Source organism: Oryx dammah, unplaced genomic scaffold (genome assembly GCF_014754425.2).
Source record: "Oryx dammah isolate SB20612 unplaced genomic scaffold, SCBI_Odam_1.1 HiC_scaffold_21, whole genome shotgun sequence".
In the NCBI taxonomy this organism is placed as follows: domain Eukaryota; kingdom Metazoa; phylum Chordata; class Mammalia; order Artiodactyla; family Bovidae; genus Oryx; species Oryx dammah.
This window is the reverse complement of record NW_024070205.1, coordinates 17,047,541-17,061,188: the sequence shown is the minus strand read 5'-3', so window position 1 is coordinate 17,061,188 and position 13,648 is coordinate 17,047,541. Positions and strand designations below refer to the sequence as shown.

General features: G+C 41.7%; 1 protein-coding gene across 1 annotated transcript in view; it reads left to right on the top strand.

The window, feature by feature from the left end:
* NPL (N-acetylneuraminate pyruvate lyase) overlaps positions 1-13,648 on the top strand; it is a 45,030-nt gene that overhangs the window by 18,550 nt on the left and 12,832 nt on the right. Inside the window, exons 5-9 of the mRNA XM_040263844.1 lie at positions 2,134-2,191; positions 10,081-10,156; positions 11,665-11,757; positions 12,710-12,858; positions 13,496-13,542. Of these exons, the coding sequence (XP_040119778.1) occupies positions 2,134-2,191; positions 10,081-10,156; positions 11,665-11,757; positions 12,710-12,858; positions 13,496-13,542 (423 nt within the window). The remainder of the gene's footprint in view (positions 1-2,133; positions 2,192-10,080; positions 10,157-11,664; positions 11,758-12,709; positions 12,859-13,495; positions 13,543-13,648) is intronic.

Below are 13,648 nucleotides of genomic sequence, written 5' to 3'. Positions count from 1 at the left end.
TACTAAGGATTATATAAGAATTCACTGTAATTATTTGCAGTAGGTGCCGTGTCCATTATAACATTTCTTTTAATAATTGTTAGATGCTGTGAGAGTCTGCAGAATGGAGTATTGAGAAGGCAGGAAATGACCGGTGGCCTCAGAGAGAGCAGAGCCCATCGGGTCATTGTCACAGAAGCAGATCCAGAGGGGGTAGAATGCAGCAGACACCTGGAAGGGGGACCACTAAGGGTAGTTTATTCTCACACTCAGAAAAACGTTTGCAGGTAGGGACTTCCCTGGTGGTCCAGTGGCTAAGACTCTGAACTCCCAATGCAAGGGGGCCCAAGTTCGATCCCCAGTCTGGAAACTAGATCGCACAGACCGAGATTAAGATCCAGCACAAAGAAATAAATTTTAAAAATACTTAATTTTTAAAATGTGCTGGGATGAAGGGAAGGAGAAAGGGAATAATGGATTAGAGAGGAGGAACCAAGATTAAAAGAAGGGTAGTTTATTTCTCTCACAGTAGGAAATTCTTAAACACATTTCCATGCTGAAAGGACAGTGCCATTGGAGAAGAGATAAAGAGAGTGGAGAACCGATGCCTTTGATGGACGATCTCGGCGGGGCTTGAAATAAATCCAAATGTAGGTAGAGTAGCTCTAGGAGACAGATAAGAAGCTGAAAGGAACATACAGAAGGGATTACAGCTAAGCACAGAGGTGAGGAGGGGGAAAAGGGAGTCTGTGTGCAGAGTGCCTTTATCTTTGGTGTCTTGGAAGCAAGGAGCAAGGACATCTGCCAAGAAAAAGGGGTTGTGGGGTAGAATTTAGAGCTTGAGGTGAAAAATCAAGACTTGGAGCAGCCTCTGCAGGGACTTGGAAAACAAAATAAGTCATGGCGACTAGAACACTTTGGGGAGTCTTTTCCTCCTGGATTGAGAAACTGCAAGTTTGTACTAAAGCCACAGAGTCAGCAGCCTGGTGGAGAGGAGAAGGAAATGCATGATTGTTTTAACCTAAGCCAGGAGATGGGGTAGTAAAATGTTTAAGGGAGTCATGCAGTAAAGCTGCTGGTGAGGGTAAAAAGCCAGCCACCTTTTCTTCTTTCAGAAATCTTCTCTTATCCTTTACAAATGCAGACCTGATCACAGGACTTCCCAGTGAGATCCCATTTTACCTAAGATAGCACAAGTCAAGGATGATGGGAGGATTCAGTGCTCAGGCCTCAATGGAGATGACATGTCTCCATCCCATGAGAGCGGCACGTGTGTCGTTCAGAGTCCCTGGAAGACTCACCAGCATGCCTGAATTACAGCTGAGTCATATTGATCCTACCAACAGAGGAACAGTCTAAGTGTGGCTTCTTCCCAGGGTGCCCTGTGGCACACATCCAAAGATGAACATTGGCGTCTCAGAGAAAACCTCTTTCATGGCCAAATCCTGAGGAATTTCAAGATAGGAAAAAACTTTTCACAGCGAGTTCGTTTCTTATAGGACTGATTCCTGGATGTACTCCTTAAGGAACCTCTTTATTTTTATCTCCAACCCAAAATATCTCAGTTTTACACCTATCTTCATGTATACAGTCACCATCAAATGCAGAATCTCTAACAAAGAGTAGTCAAAACAAGTCCTCAAGTATTGATTAATCTGTTATTACTTTCAAAATTCTATTGCTTCAGTTCAGTTCAGTCACTCGGTCGTGTCTGACTCTTTGCAGCCCCACGGACTGCAGCACGCCAGGCCTCCCTGTCCATCACCAACTCCCGGAGTTTACTTAAACTCATGTCCATTGAGTCAGTGATGCCATCCAATCTCATCCTCTGTTGTCTCCTTCTCCTCCCACCTTGAATCTTTCCCAGCCTCAGGGTCTTTTCAGATGAGTCAGTTCTATGCATCAGGTTGCCAAAGTATTGGAGTTTCAGCTTCAACATCAGTCTATTGCTTGGTTGAATCTTAAATTGTATTCCCGGGACTTTTTAAAAAATCCCTGATCAGATTAATTTAAAGTAGACCATGGTAGAATTCACTAGTCTTAAGAGTGAGATTAGCCAGATATTAGCTAACTGGTAAAACCAGCACAAACCAGAATAACCAGCACAGCCCTTTGTAAACTTCAAGTGATGCAACAGAGGTTTCTCTTTTGCAGGTTGGATCAGATAGTAATTCATGTGGGAGCCTTGAGCTTGAAGGAGTCACAAGAACTGGTATGTATGTGGGTCCATCTGGGAGAAACCACTTGAGGGACCTCCATCTTTATGCTGGAGTTAAAGTCAGTATCATTTTTGCTAAATATTGGATGCTATGCTAGTGCATATAAAGTCTAGAACCTCAGGGAAGCCAGCATAGAGCTATGAAGAAAGCAGCCCAAGGTGATAACTGCTGTAGCAGAGTGTCAAATAGGAGACAGAGGCACCTCTTCTATTGGGCAAAGTAAGGATGGGTATGGAGCTATCTGGCTTGCAGGTAAGGAACTTAACTTGAGCCAACCTCAGTTTTCTCTGGGAAGTAAAAGGCAAGACCATCTGCTGGGCCTAAAGGAGATGGAGTGAGTGTTCAGACATGAGAAGTGGTAAAAACTGAGAATTAATGCCTGGAGAATGGAAGAGAAAGTTTAGACAGAAGAAGCTTGCCCCCACCCCTGTTTATAGCAGCACTGTTCATGAGGTCGAAGCAACCTAGATGCCCATGGATAGATGAATGGATAAAGAAAAGGTGGTATATAGTATACATACAATGGAATATTATTCAATATTGAAAGGAAGCAAATCCATCTTGTCACATGCTGCACTATGGATGAACCTCCTTGAGGACATTGTGCTAAGTGAAATACGCCAGTCACTAAAGGACAAATACTATATTATTCCTCTTCTGTTATGAGGTATCCAAAGTAGTCAAATCCACGTAAACAGAAATTAGAATGGTGGTTACTGGGGACTAGTGGGAGGGGAAAGAAGAGTTGTTTAATGGAAATAGAGTTTGTTGTCTGAGAAAAAGCAGCAGGCTATAAAACAAAGAAATGCATTTATTTGGGATCTTGTTTTAAATAGAAGTATAGTTGATTTACAGTGTTGTGGTAGTTTCTGGTATACAGCAAAGTTATTCAGTTTTATATATACTCACACACACACACACACACACACCCCTAGATTAAGCAGTTATTACCTTCAGAAATCTATTGTTTGGTTGAACCTTAAACTTTATTCCCTGGACATTTACTTAAATCCCAAATTGGATTAATTTCAAATAGACCTTGGTAGAATTTAGCCGTCTTGAGATTGAGGTTACTTAGGTATTAGTTAACTGTCAAACAAGCACAAACGACAGCAGTGCAGCCTGTCTGCATCACTGTAAACTTCAAGTGATGCAACTGTGTTTTCTCTTTTGCAAATTGGATCAGGTGTATATATAAATATAAAGAATATATATTCAGATTCTTTTTCATTATAGATTATTACAAGATATCGATTATTACAAGTTTCCTGTGCTATACACTTCCTTGTTGTTTATCTGTTTTGTGTGAAGTAGTATGTATCTGTTAATCCAGCATGGATGGACCTAGAGAACATCATACTAAGTGAAGTAAGTCAAATTTATAGGTGGAATCTAAAAAAAATGATACCCAAATGAACTTATTTACAAAACAGAAACAAACTCACAGACAATAGAAAACAAATTCATGGTTACTTGGGGTCTTAGAGTTACAATTCAGGGAGCACAGATTCCTGCAGCCCCCAGAACAGTGTCCCTCTGGGACCCAAAAGTCAGGAGTCTTTAAAGGAAAACAGAGAAGTACACTTAGTTTCCGTAAGTTATTTGCCAAGAGCTCTGATCGGGAGGTCTATATCTTCTTTTTTTTTTTTTTTTTGGTTACAATTTATTGACTGGTCAAGTGTGTCTCAGATATGCAGATGATACCACCCTAAGGGCAGAAAACAAAGAGAAACTAAAGAGCCTCTTGATGAAGGTGAAAGAAGAGAGTGAAACAGCTGACTTAAAACTCAATATTCAAAAAACTAGGATCATGGCATCCAGTCTCATCAGTTCAGTTCAGTTCAGTCACTCAGTTGTGTCCGACTCTTTGCAACCTCATGAATTGCAGCACGCCAGACCTCCCTGTCCATCACCAACTCCCGGAGTTCACCCAGACTCATGTCCATCAAGTGGGTGATGCCATCCAGCCATCTCATCCTCTGTCGTCCCCTTCTCCTCCTGCCTCCAATCCCTCCCAGCATCAGAGTCTTTTCCAATGAGTCAACTCTTTGCATGAGGTGGCCACAGTCCTTCCAAAGAACACCCAGGACTGATCTCCTTTACTTCATGGCAAATAAATGGGGAAAAATAGAGATAGTGATAGACTATATTTTCTTGGGCTCTAAAATCACTGCAGACAGTGACTTGCAACCAAGAAATTAAAAGATGCTTGCTCCTTGGAAGAAAAGCTATTACACACCTAGACAACATATTAAAAAGCAGAGACATCACTTTGCAGACAAAGGTCCATCTAGTCAAAGCTGTGGTTTTTCCAGTAGTCATATATGGATGAGAGAGTTGGACCATAAAGAAGGCTGAGCGCTGAAGAGTTGATGCTTTCGAACTGTGGTGCTGGAGAAGACTCTTGGGAATCCCTTGGACAGCAAGGCGATCAAACCAGTCAACCCTAAAGGAAATCAACCCTGAATGTTCATTGGAAGGACTGTTGCTAAAGCTGAAGCTCCAACTCTTTAGCCACCCGATGCAAAAAGCCAATTCATTGGAAAAGACCCTGATGCTGGGGGAAATTGAAGACAGGAGGAGAAAGGGGTGACAGAGGATGAGATGGTTGAATGCCATCATCGACTCGAATGGAGATAAGTCTGAGCAAACTCAGGGAGATAGTGAAGGACAGGGAAGCCTGCTGTGCTGCAGTCCATGAGGTCATAAAGAGTTGGACACGACTAAGCGATTAAACAAGTGTGTCTCACTTATTATCAGTAATGGCACATTTCTGCACATTACCCCAAGATGCCTTTCTCAACAGATAGCTGCTGCTGCTGCTTTTTTTTGTTGTTGTCAGCAGGGTCAGCACAGTTCACAGTTTAACAGGATGGAGTTCTAAAGTACAAAATAAAGTTCCTATTGACAACTCCTTCCACAAGTTTCAGATTTGCAGGATGAATAAGTTCTATAGATCTGTTTCTCAACAATGTGAATATATTTAGCAGAACTGAACTGTACACTTAAAAATAGTTAAGATGGTTTTTTTTTTTAAACCTCACTGTGCAGCTTGTATAATCTTAGTTCCCCGACCAGAGATTGAATGCAGGCCATAGCAACGAAATGCTGGAATCCTAACCATCAGGCCACCAGTGAATTCCCAGTGTTACATTTTTCTAAGTCACAATTTTGAAAAATAAATTTTAAAGTAATTAAATTTTTTTAAAAGGATTGCCCTAGTGGTGCGTTGTACGTCTTCAGTTTGTCACATCACCACTCAACACAGCTGTGGAAATTTTCTTCTAGGTACACTCTTCAGTTAGAACATAGGAACAAGAATGCAAAGAGTTACATTGCTCTGGGTTTAGAGGTGAGCAGGTTAGGTGGAGTAAAACTGTGGCAAGGGAAGAAGGAGTTAAAAGTTGCTAGCAGAAAAGTAAATGGTGTGGTGATTTTGAAGCCTTTGTGAATGGAGTAAGTAAAGAAAGCCCAGAGATATTGTAGACTGGACTGCTGTCAGTCAACTGTTGACTGAAAAAAATGTGCAGCCTAAAAGGCAAGAATTATATTTTAATCAGCGTCCTTAACTGAGGACTGGGGCCTGGGGTACAGCCACTCAGCTAGCTCTGAGGGACTGTTCCAAAGAGGCAAGGGAAGAACCTGGATGTGTAGGAGTTTCTGGCTGAAAAAAACAAAAATAAACCATGTAGTTGAACATCAAAAGATTATAGCTTATCACAAAAGTACATTTCAAGTTAATTATTTTAGTCCTTTTCTTTGTATGGGAAAGTGCATGCAGGCTTATTGAAACCGTTCTTTTGATATGCATGTTTTTCTCCATCCTGAGTTCTTCTCAGGGCACCCTGACCTAGTGGCTGCAGCAGCTGATGGCAGCGTGGTCGAAACACTGTTTACTGAAATGGCAGAGACGTTCTTTGTCCACATAACTTTGATGTTCTAATTCCAAGGAGCGCAATGACCCCATCTAACTCCAGCATCTTCTTGTGGGTTTTGTTTGATCGAGAAGGCAATGGCAACCCACTCCAGTGTTCTTGCCTGGAGAATCCCAGGGACCAGGGAGCCTGGTGGGCTGCCGTCTATGGGGTCGCACAGAGCTGGACACGACTGAAGCGACTTAGCAGCAGCAGCGTGAATGCAAAATTGCTTCAGTCGTGTCTGACTCTTTGCAACCCCATGGACTGTAGCCTGCCAGACTCCCCTGTCCATGGGATTCTCAAGGCAAAAATACTTGAGTGGGTTGCCAGGCCCTCCTTCAGAGGATCTTCCTGGCCCAGGGATCCAACCCACGTCTCCTGCGTCTCCTGCCTTGAGAGGCGGATTCTTTACCACCAGTGCCACCTGGGAAGCCCTTGTTTGATTCTATTTCCTGTTATTTGAATTAATTAGTTAGGTTTTATTTGTCTATTTATTTATTTGTTTTGGCCCTGATGTAGTATTTGGGATCTTAGTTCCCTTACTGCAGATTGAACCCGTGCCCCCTGCAGTGGAAGCCCAGGGTCTTAACCATTGGACTGTTGGAGAAATCCCTATTAATTGAATTTAGAAATGGGATGCATACTGTATACTTGCAAAACTGCAATTCAACACTCTTAGGCAAGCCACAAGTGAAGGCATGACTAAATGATTGCTTAGTAAGCCTAGAATCAGAACTTGAAAACTTGATTTATTCTTTTTGATTTGTTGTTCCTACAGTTGATCTTTCAAGTAAGGTAGTACAGTGGAGGAAATCTTTTTTCTCCCCCTTCTCCTTTCAATTGCTGTTTTCTCTGATGGAAGAGGTGTTAGTTGCTCAGTCATGTCTGACTCTTTGAGACCCCATGGACGGTAGCCCACCAGGCTCCTATGTCCATGAGATTCTCCAGGCAAGAACATTGGAGTGAGTAGCCGTTCTCTTTTCCAGGGGATCTTCCCAACCCAGGGACCAAACCTGGGTCTTGTAAATTTTAAAATATTGTCATATCATGACATGAGAGCCAATGTTGTTCATTGGGCTCAATACTACTGCTGCTGCTGCTAAGTCGCTTCAGTCGTGTCCAACTCTGTGCGACCCCAGCAACAGCAGCTCACCAGGCTCCCCCGTCCCTGGGATTCTCCAGGCAAGAACACTGGAGTGGGCTCAATACTAGAATAGTATAAAGATAATCTTAGCATAAAGATTAATCCCCTGCCGTGGGATAATCTTGCCAAAGAGACAGTAATATTGGCATCTGCTTAGACATAAGTCTCCATTGGATGATGCCTGAATGGGCACTGCCATCAACTATCTACGAAGTGGTTTTGGTTCTTCCTTTCAGCTAAGGTTACCCTACTACTCTTGTCCTAAACAGTGTACTGAATGATTCAAATATGTCGCATTTCAATCCTGTATTAATAAAATTCTGTCCAATGTCCTTGACTGGTGTTTAGACTATATTCCAGTCTCTTTCTGACTCTTCTGCTTTACTTCTGCAGAAAGTTAATCACATCTATTAGATACAGATATCCATAGTTTAATGTGATGCCCCTTTTAGGTAATGGGACGTGTTTCACACATCCACTGGGTGCTTGCTATGTGTTCAGCACCATGACTGATCTGAACACAAGAGTCAATAAGATCTGACATCCTACCCTCAGGGAATTAACTCTAGTTGAAGACCAGTAACCATATGCAACTATCTTACAATGTGGTAGGCTTAGGTACTCTACTTGAAATACATACAAAAAAAGTTATGAGGGCTCAGTGGGAAGAAATGTTCATTTTTTCTGAGATAATGTGAGAAAACGTCAGAAGAGTATCTTCTGTATCTTCTGTGATGTTTATAATCTTTCTACTCAAACTTTCTCAACTGCATTGCTGAAACCATTGTGGCATTTCAGGACGGCATGAAGGGTGTTCCAAAGAGCTCCAGTCCTTTATGTCTCACTGCAGAAAGATTTCAGCAAGAGGCAAAATGATAGCTAAAAAGTGATTTATTCGAATAGGATGCTTGTGAGGCTTACACAAGAGAGTGGGCGAGAGATTACCGGGCTATAGTTTTATAATCAGAGGAGAAGTGGGGAGCGGGAGAAGACCTTCTTTGTCTTTCTTGAATAGACATCATGCTTCCAACATCAGTTCCTCCTTCAGGTTGGGCAGGGGAGTTTTCTTATCCCTTCATGGTCAAGCTAGGTACACAAATTAGTGTTTTTCATGGGTGCAAAGAGTGTGTCCTAACAACGGAGCTCACTGGGCATGGCGTAGGTCTTACGATTGTTGTTATTCAGTCGCCCAGTCGTGTCCAGCTCTTTCCTACTGTTGCAATTGTTTTATTGTTTTGGTCATGTCTCATGCTTCTGCTGCAAAGCAAGCATGCTTGCTTTTGTGGATAAGCAAACCTGCTTTCCGGAGTAATCATTAACTTACAGAGGTCTCCCATTTTTTGTCTACTTATAATCCACTAGTGGCATTAACTATTTAATCACCTGCTTTGTCCCTTTACTCTGTCCTTAACATTTCCAGTCTGTAATATAAATTTTGAACTGTGACTACTGTATCTTTGGAGAGGAAAGTTGGTATTATCCAACGGGCTGAACACTGGAAGAGCAATGACGTTTGCAAGTTTCGCTATCATTAACAGTTACAGTTTATCAAAACAAGCTGCTCATGCCTCCATAGCAAGTTTTTTTTTGTAGTGACAATGCCTCGGAAGGTTCAAGTTAAATACACAGCTCACCTCCTCCAAAGGTCTCTACTTAGCAACCTGGGAAATTTTCCTGGTAATGATATTATTAAACATGGCTAATTTCCCACTCTAGTGGTACATCAGCTGGCAAATTTGAAAAGTCTGTTGTTAACCTCTAGTATCTAAGTTAGAGGTGAATATAATAAATCTCTTACTCAGGATAGTTGTGATATTGTGATTTATAACAAGAAATATATTGAATTGGCCAAAAAATCATTTGGATTTTTCCATAAGATCTTATATATTTGGTTTTTGTCCCATTTCTGGCACAGAGGTCCTTAAAACCCTTGGAATTCCCAGAGATGAGAACAATAAAAGTGTCTCTTGTTATGTTAATGAGGTGATTTTTGGAAAGCACTTAAGGTTGGGAGCTGGTTGCCAAGAACACCAAGCCAGTGAATTAAGGGGTTGGAATTTTCATTCTCAGCTCTCTCCCTGCAGGGAGGGAAAGGGGCTGGAATTTGAACCAGTCACCAATGGCCAATGATATAATCAATAATGCATATGTAGTAAAACCTCATTAAACATACCAAAGGATGGATTTCTGGTTTGGTGAACATATAGAGATTTGGGGAGGATGTGGGGGACGTGCACTGGGAGATGATGTGGAAGTTTTATGCCCTACGCGCCCCTTGCCCTACGCGCCCCTTGCCCTATGCGCCCCTTGCCCTACCCGCCCCTTGCCCTGTGCATCTCTTTGATCTGGCTGTTCCTGAGTTGTATCCTACTTTAGATATATATAAAGTAGACAGTGGTCTCCTCAGTCAGTCATTTCTCTGATTTCTGTGAGCCACCTTAGCAAATTATTTGACCCTTGGAGGGGGTCATTGACACCTCCAATCTACAGCCCGTAGGTCAGGAGCACAGGATAACATGGCATTTGACGTGAGGATAGTATTCTTGCCTGGAGAATCCCCATGGACAGAGGTGGCTGGCGGGCTACAGTTCATGGGGTCACAAAGAGTTGGTCCTGAATGAGCAACTCAGCACAGGAGGCTGGTCTTTTGGGACTGAGCCTTTAACTCGTGGAAGCTGATTCCATCTCCAGATAGATAGTGCCAGAGTTGACTTGAATTGTAGGAAACCCAGCTGGTGTTTGAGAATTGCTTGTTGATATGGAGCAACCCCCACACTCACCCACATTGGAACTGTGATCAATGGTCTTTCTTCTTTTAAAGGCCCAACATGCAGCAGAAATAGGAGCCGATGGCATTGCTGTCATTGCACCTTTCTTTCTCAAGCCATGGAACAAAGGTAGGTAGATAGGTCTAAACACACAATGCCACACATTTTCCATTTCTTTATGCCGTCATTCCAAATGCTTGTATTTCACTCATGAAAGTAGAGTCCTATGAACTGCTGTGAAGAGTCTCATGGCATGAGACTGCCATGGCATAGTAATTCTCCGGAATTTTCAGACTTCCTGGATCCATAGGAGAAAAGACTCCATTAAAGAACTTTGGCTCTTTTGCCAAGTAATCTGATTAGGTCATTCACCAAGCCTGGGGTCAACCTATAGGTGCCTGTGTTTGGGTCAGGTATCCACTTCTTGTTCAATCAGTTGTGTAGAGTGTCAGATTACATGGCAAAGCGTGAGACCGTTTTTCTCCAAAAAGAAAAATAAAAGAGGAATATAAGTGATGGGCATTTTGAGACTACATGTACTATTCAAGTGAGTAAGTGATGAACTGGAAAAAAGATTTCACAGAAATATCCATTGCTTTCAAAATATCAAGTTCTTGTTTTCTCTATGGAAACTATTTGTGGTTTCCAAGTGTACTGAGTCCTTTTATTTCTTTTGATTAGCAAAAATACAATACAAATTAAAAAGGATTAAAAGCACAAGATGTTATTTGCATGCAGTTAAATATTTATTGGTAGCGAGAAAATAGTTGTTAATTAGACAAATAATTTAAATACTACAATTCGGAAATTTAGCATGAATATTTAAAAGTTTTTTAACATGGTTTTTCATTTTTATTGCATAAATACTTTACACAAAAGACAAAATAAATACATAATTTTGTCAGAAATATTTATCATAGATAGAAAACATCACCACAGCATTCAGATGAAGTACATTGGATTTCTTCTCCCACTATTCACTGGCATCCAAATGTAAGCAGTCTTGCTGGATTTGTTTATCATAAATACCTATATAAACAGCAGTGAAGTTCCTGTTAAAGTTCAAATTAGATGATGTAGGAAACCCCAGTTCTTCAGTAAACCAAACTGAACTCTCTTCTGAAAAATATAAATTTCTCTCCAAAGGGGAAAAGTACCAAACTCTGGTTGAAATGTGCCATTACTTTCATGTCTTCCCATTTTGAGCAGATGTTGTTTCATCTTTTTCTTGTAGGATTTTCTCAATTACAACTTTATTCTGATCTTAATGCAAAGTCTTTACTATTCACTGACCACACTTACCCTACTGGGTAAGAGGAAGAGGATCCTGTTTGATGGGCTCCTGGTTTTTGTAAGAGTATTTCATGACTTAGTACATGGGAAGATTTGCACCAGTTTTTTGTTAGAATTTTAGTATAGTAGCAAGGGGAGCCTCTTCTTTTGGCCCTTCTGGAGAGAGGGAAACAAAACTTTGCATGAAGTGAATTGCAGTAGCAATCTCAGAGATAGTAAGTGTGGTCAAGAATTTTCAGCCTCCGAAACAGATGGTTGCGTGTCACTCGGTGGCTCATTTTTCCCTGGGGAAAGGCAGTGTTTTCCACCTGTTCACACCATGACTTTTCCTGCTGTTCTTTCAGATGTCCTAATTAATTTCCTAAAAGAGGTGGCTGCTGCCGCCCCTGTGTTGCCATTTTACTACTATCACATTCCTGCCTTGACCGGGGTAAAGAGTAAGTACCGCTTTCCACGTTTCTTTCCCTTTACCCCTCACACTGTACCCTACTTCACTAACACACTCCCACACTCCATCCCATCCCACCCCACCCCATGTCACGAAAGCATAAGACTGTTGACTAAGGTAGTTCCAACTGCTCCAAAATCAGTCACTCATCAAAAATAAGTCAGCCTGGGACTGCCCTGGTGGTCCAGTGGTTGAGAATCTGCCTTCTAAAGCAGGGGACGTGGATTCGGTCCCTGTTTAGGGAATTAAGATCCAACACGCCACTAGGCAACTAAGCCCATAGAATCTGGATGGCACCTAAGCCCATCCGCACCTAGAGTCTGGATGCCGCAACACCCACATAGCTGGGGGAAAAAAATGTCCGTCCTTATCGACACTACCTTATAATGGAATATTTTAAGTATGAAAGACAAGTTGACCCCTAGGCACTTCTAGCAGACACCTTGGGTCTGTGTCACACACGCCGCTCTTTCTTATATGGGAAGATACAGCCTGCAAACCCCGCTAGGACAGTTGGCTTTGTACCCTGCCACATCCTCAGTGCCTGGCACACAGGAAGGTACTCTGATCTCTTCTCACTTTTCTTCTAGCTTTTCTGTTCATTATTGTACCTCTCCAGCCTGAAGACTGTTACAGTTAGATGAAATTTCTTAGGAGGCTATTTTTAAAATCCTGCTCCTTTTAACTTCCTTAAAAGAAAACACTGAAGTTGTGCTTTATAAATATCCACCTATTGTTCAAGGAACAGAAGATTTAGATCTATAATTTGACAAGTACAGACAAACAAGGAGGCAAGGGCAAGTGATTATGTTCACTCTGCAACCAGTTGCAGCTGCGAGCAGCTCCTGGCAGCTCCGTGCAGATGTATGGGGCTAGATGGGATGTCCTCTGATACTTCCTGGGGAAGTGCAGGTGAACAAGACGTTTATTGTTTTGAGCAGTTCGTGCTGAGGAGTTGTTGGATGGGATTCAGGATAAGATCCCCAGCTTCCAAGGGCTGAAATTCAGTGACACAGATCTCTTAGACTTCGGGCAGTGTGTGGATCAGTATCGCCAGCGACAGTTTGCTTTCCTTTTTGGGGTGGATGAGGTAAGTCACCTCCTGGCATGTCCCAGCTGGTTAGTTTCCCTCCCAAACAATTGATGTAGCTGCTTATATAGTAGCAACTCTTCTCCTTTATCATCATAGTAATTATGTTCTTTGTTTCTGTTTTTTTTTTTTTAATTTTACAATTTTATTTGCTATTTATACCTCAGTAAAACTGAAAAAAGTCTATCATAGCCTCATGATGAGGCTTTTGCCATAATTTGTTACAAGCAAGTTATTGGTCCCACCCACTCTCAAGGAAAGGAACATATTCAGGGGGTAACACTAACAAACAGAGATCAGGTAGGCCATCTTAGAATTCTGTCCATTATAATGAAATAACTCGATAGGTTACTGAACAGTATTTGTATTATTGGCTAACAGCAATGTGGATGTCACTCTCTAGCATGGGGAACTAGGGTAATGGGGAGAAAACTGCTTTATGTGACTATTCCTTGCACACACTGCATTGCACAAATTTATTGATAAAAGTTATAAGAATATATAGTAAAAAAAAATCTGTCATTAAGCTGAAGTTGAATGTAAGTATGTTGAGTATGTTCAATGATGTTTATATTTTATAAAGCATATGTGTTTATCTGTCAAAACATAATGGAGGAAAATCTTTGTTTCTGATCAGCAACTGTTAAGTGCTCTGGTGATGGGGGCAACTGGAGCGGTGGGCAGGTAAGCAGGACTCGTTTCCCCAATGATTATAACTGTAAAATACCCCCCAGAGCCACTCGTCACCTGAGTAGTTGTATTTCTTGCATGTAAACCTTTTCTAAGAGAA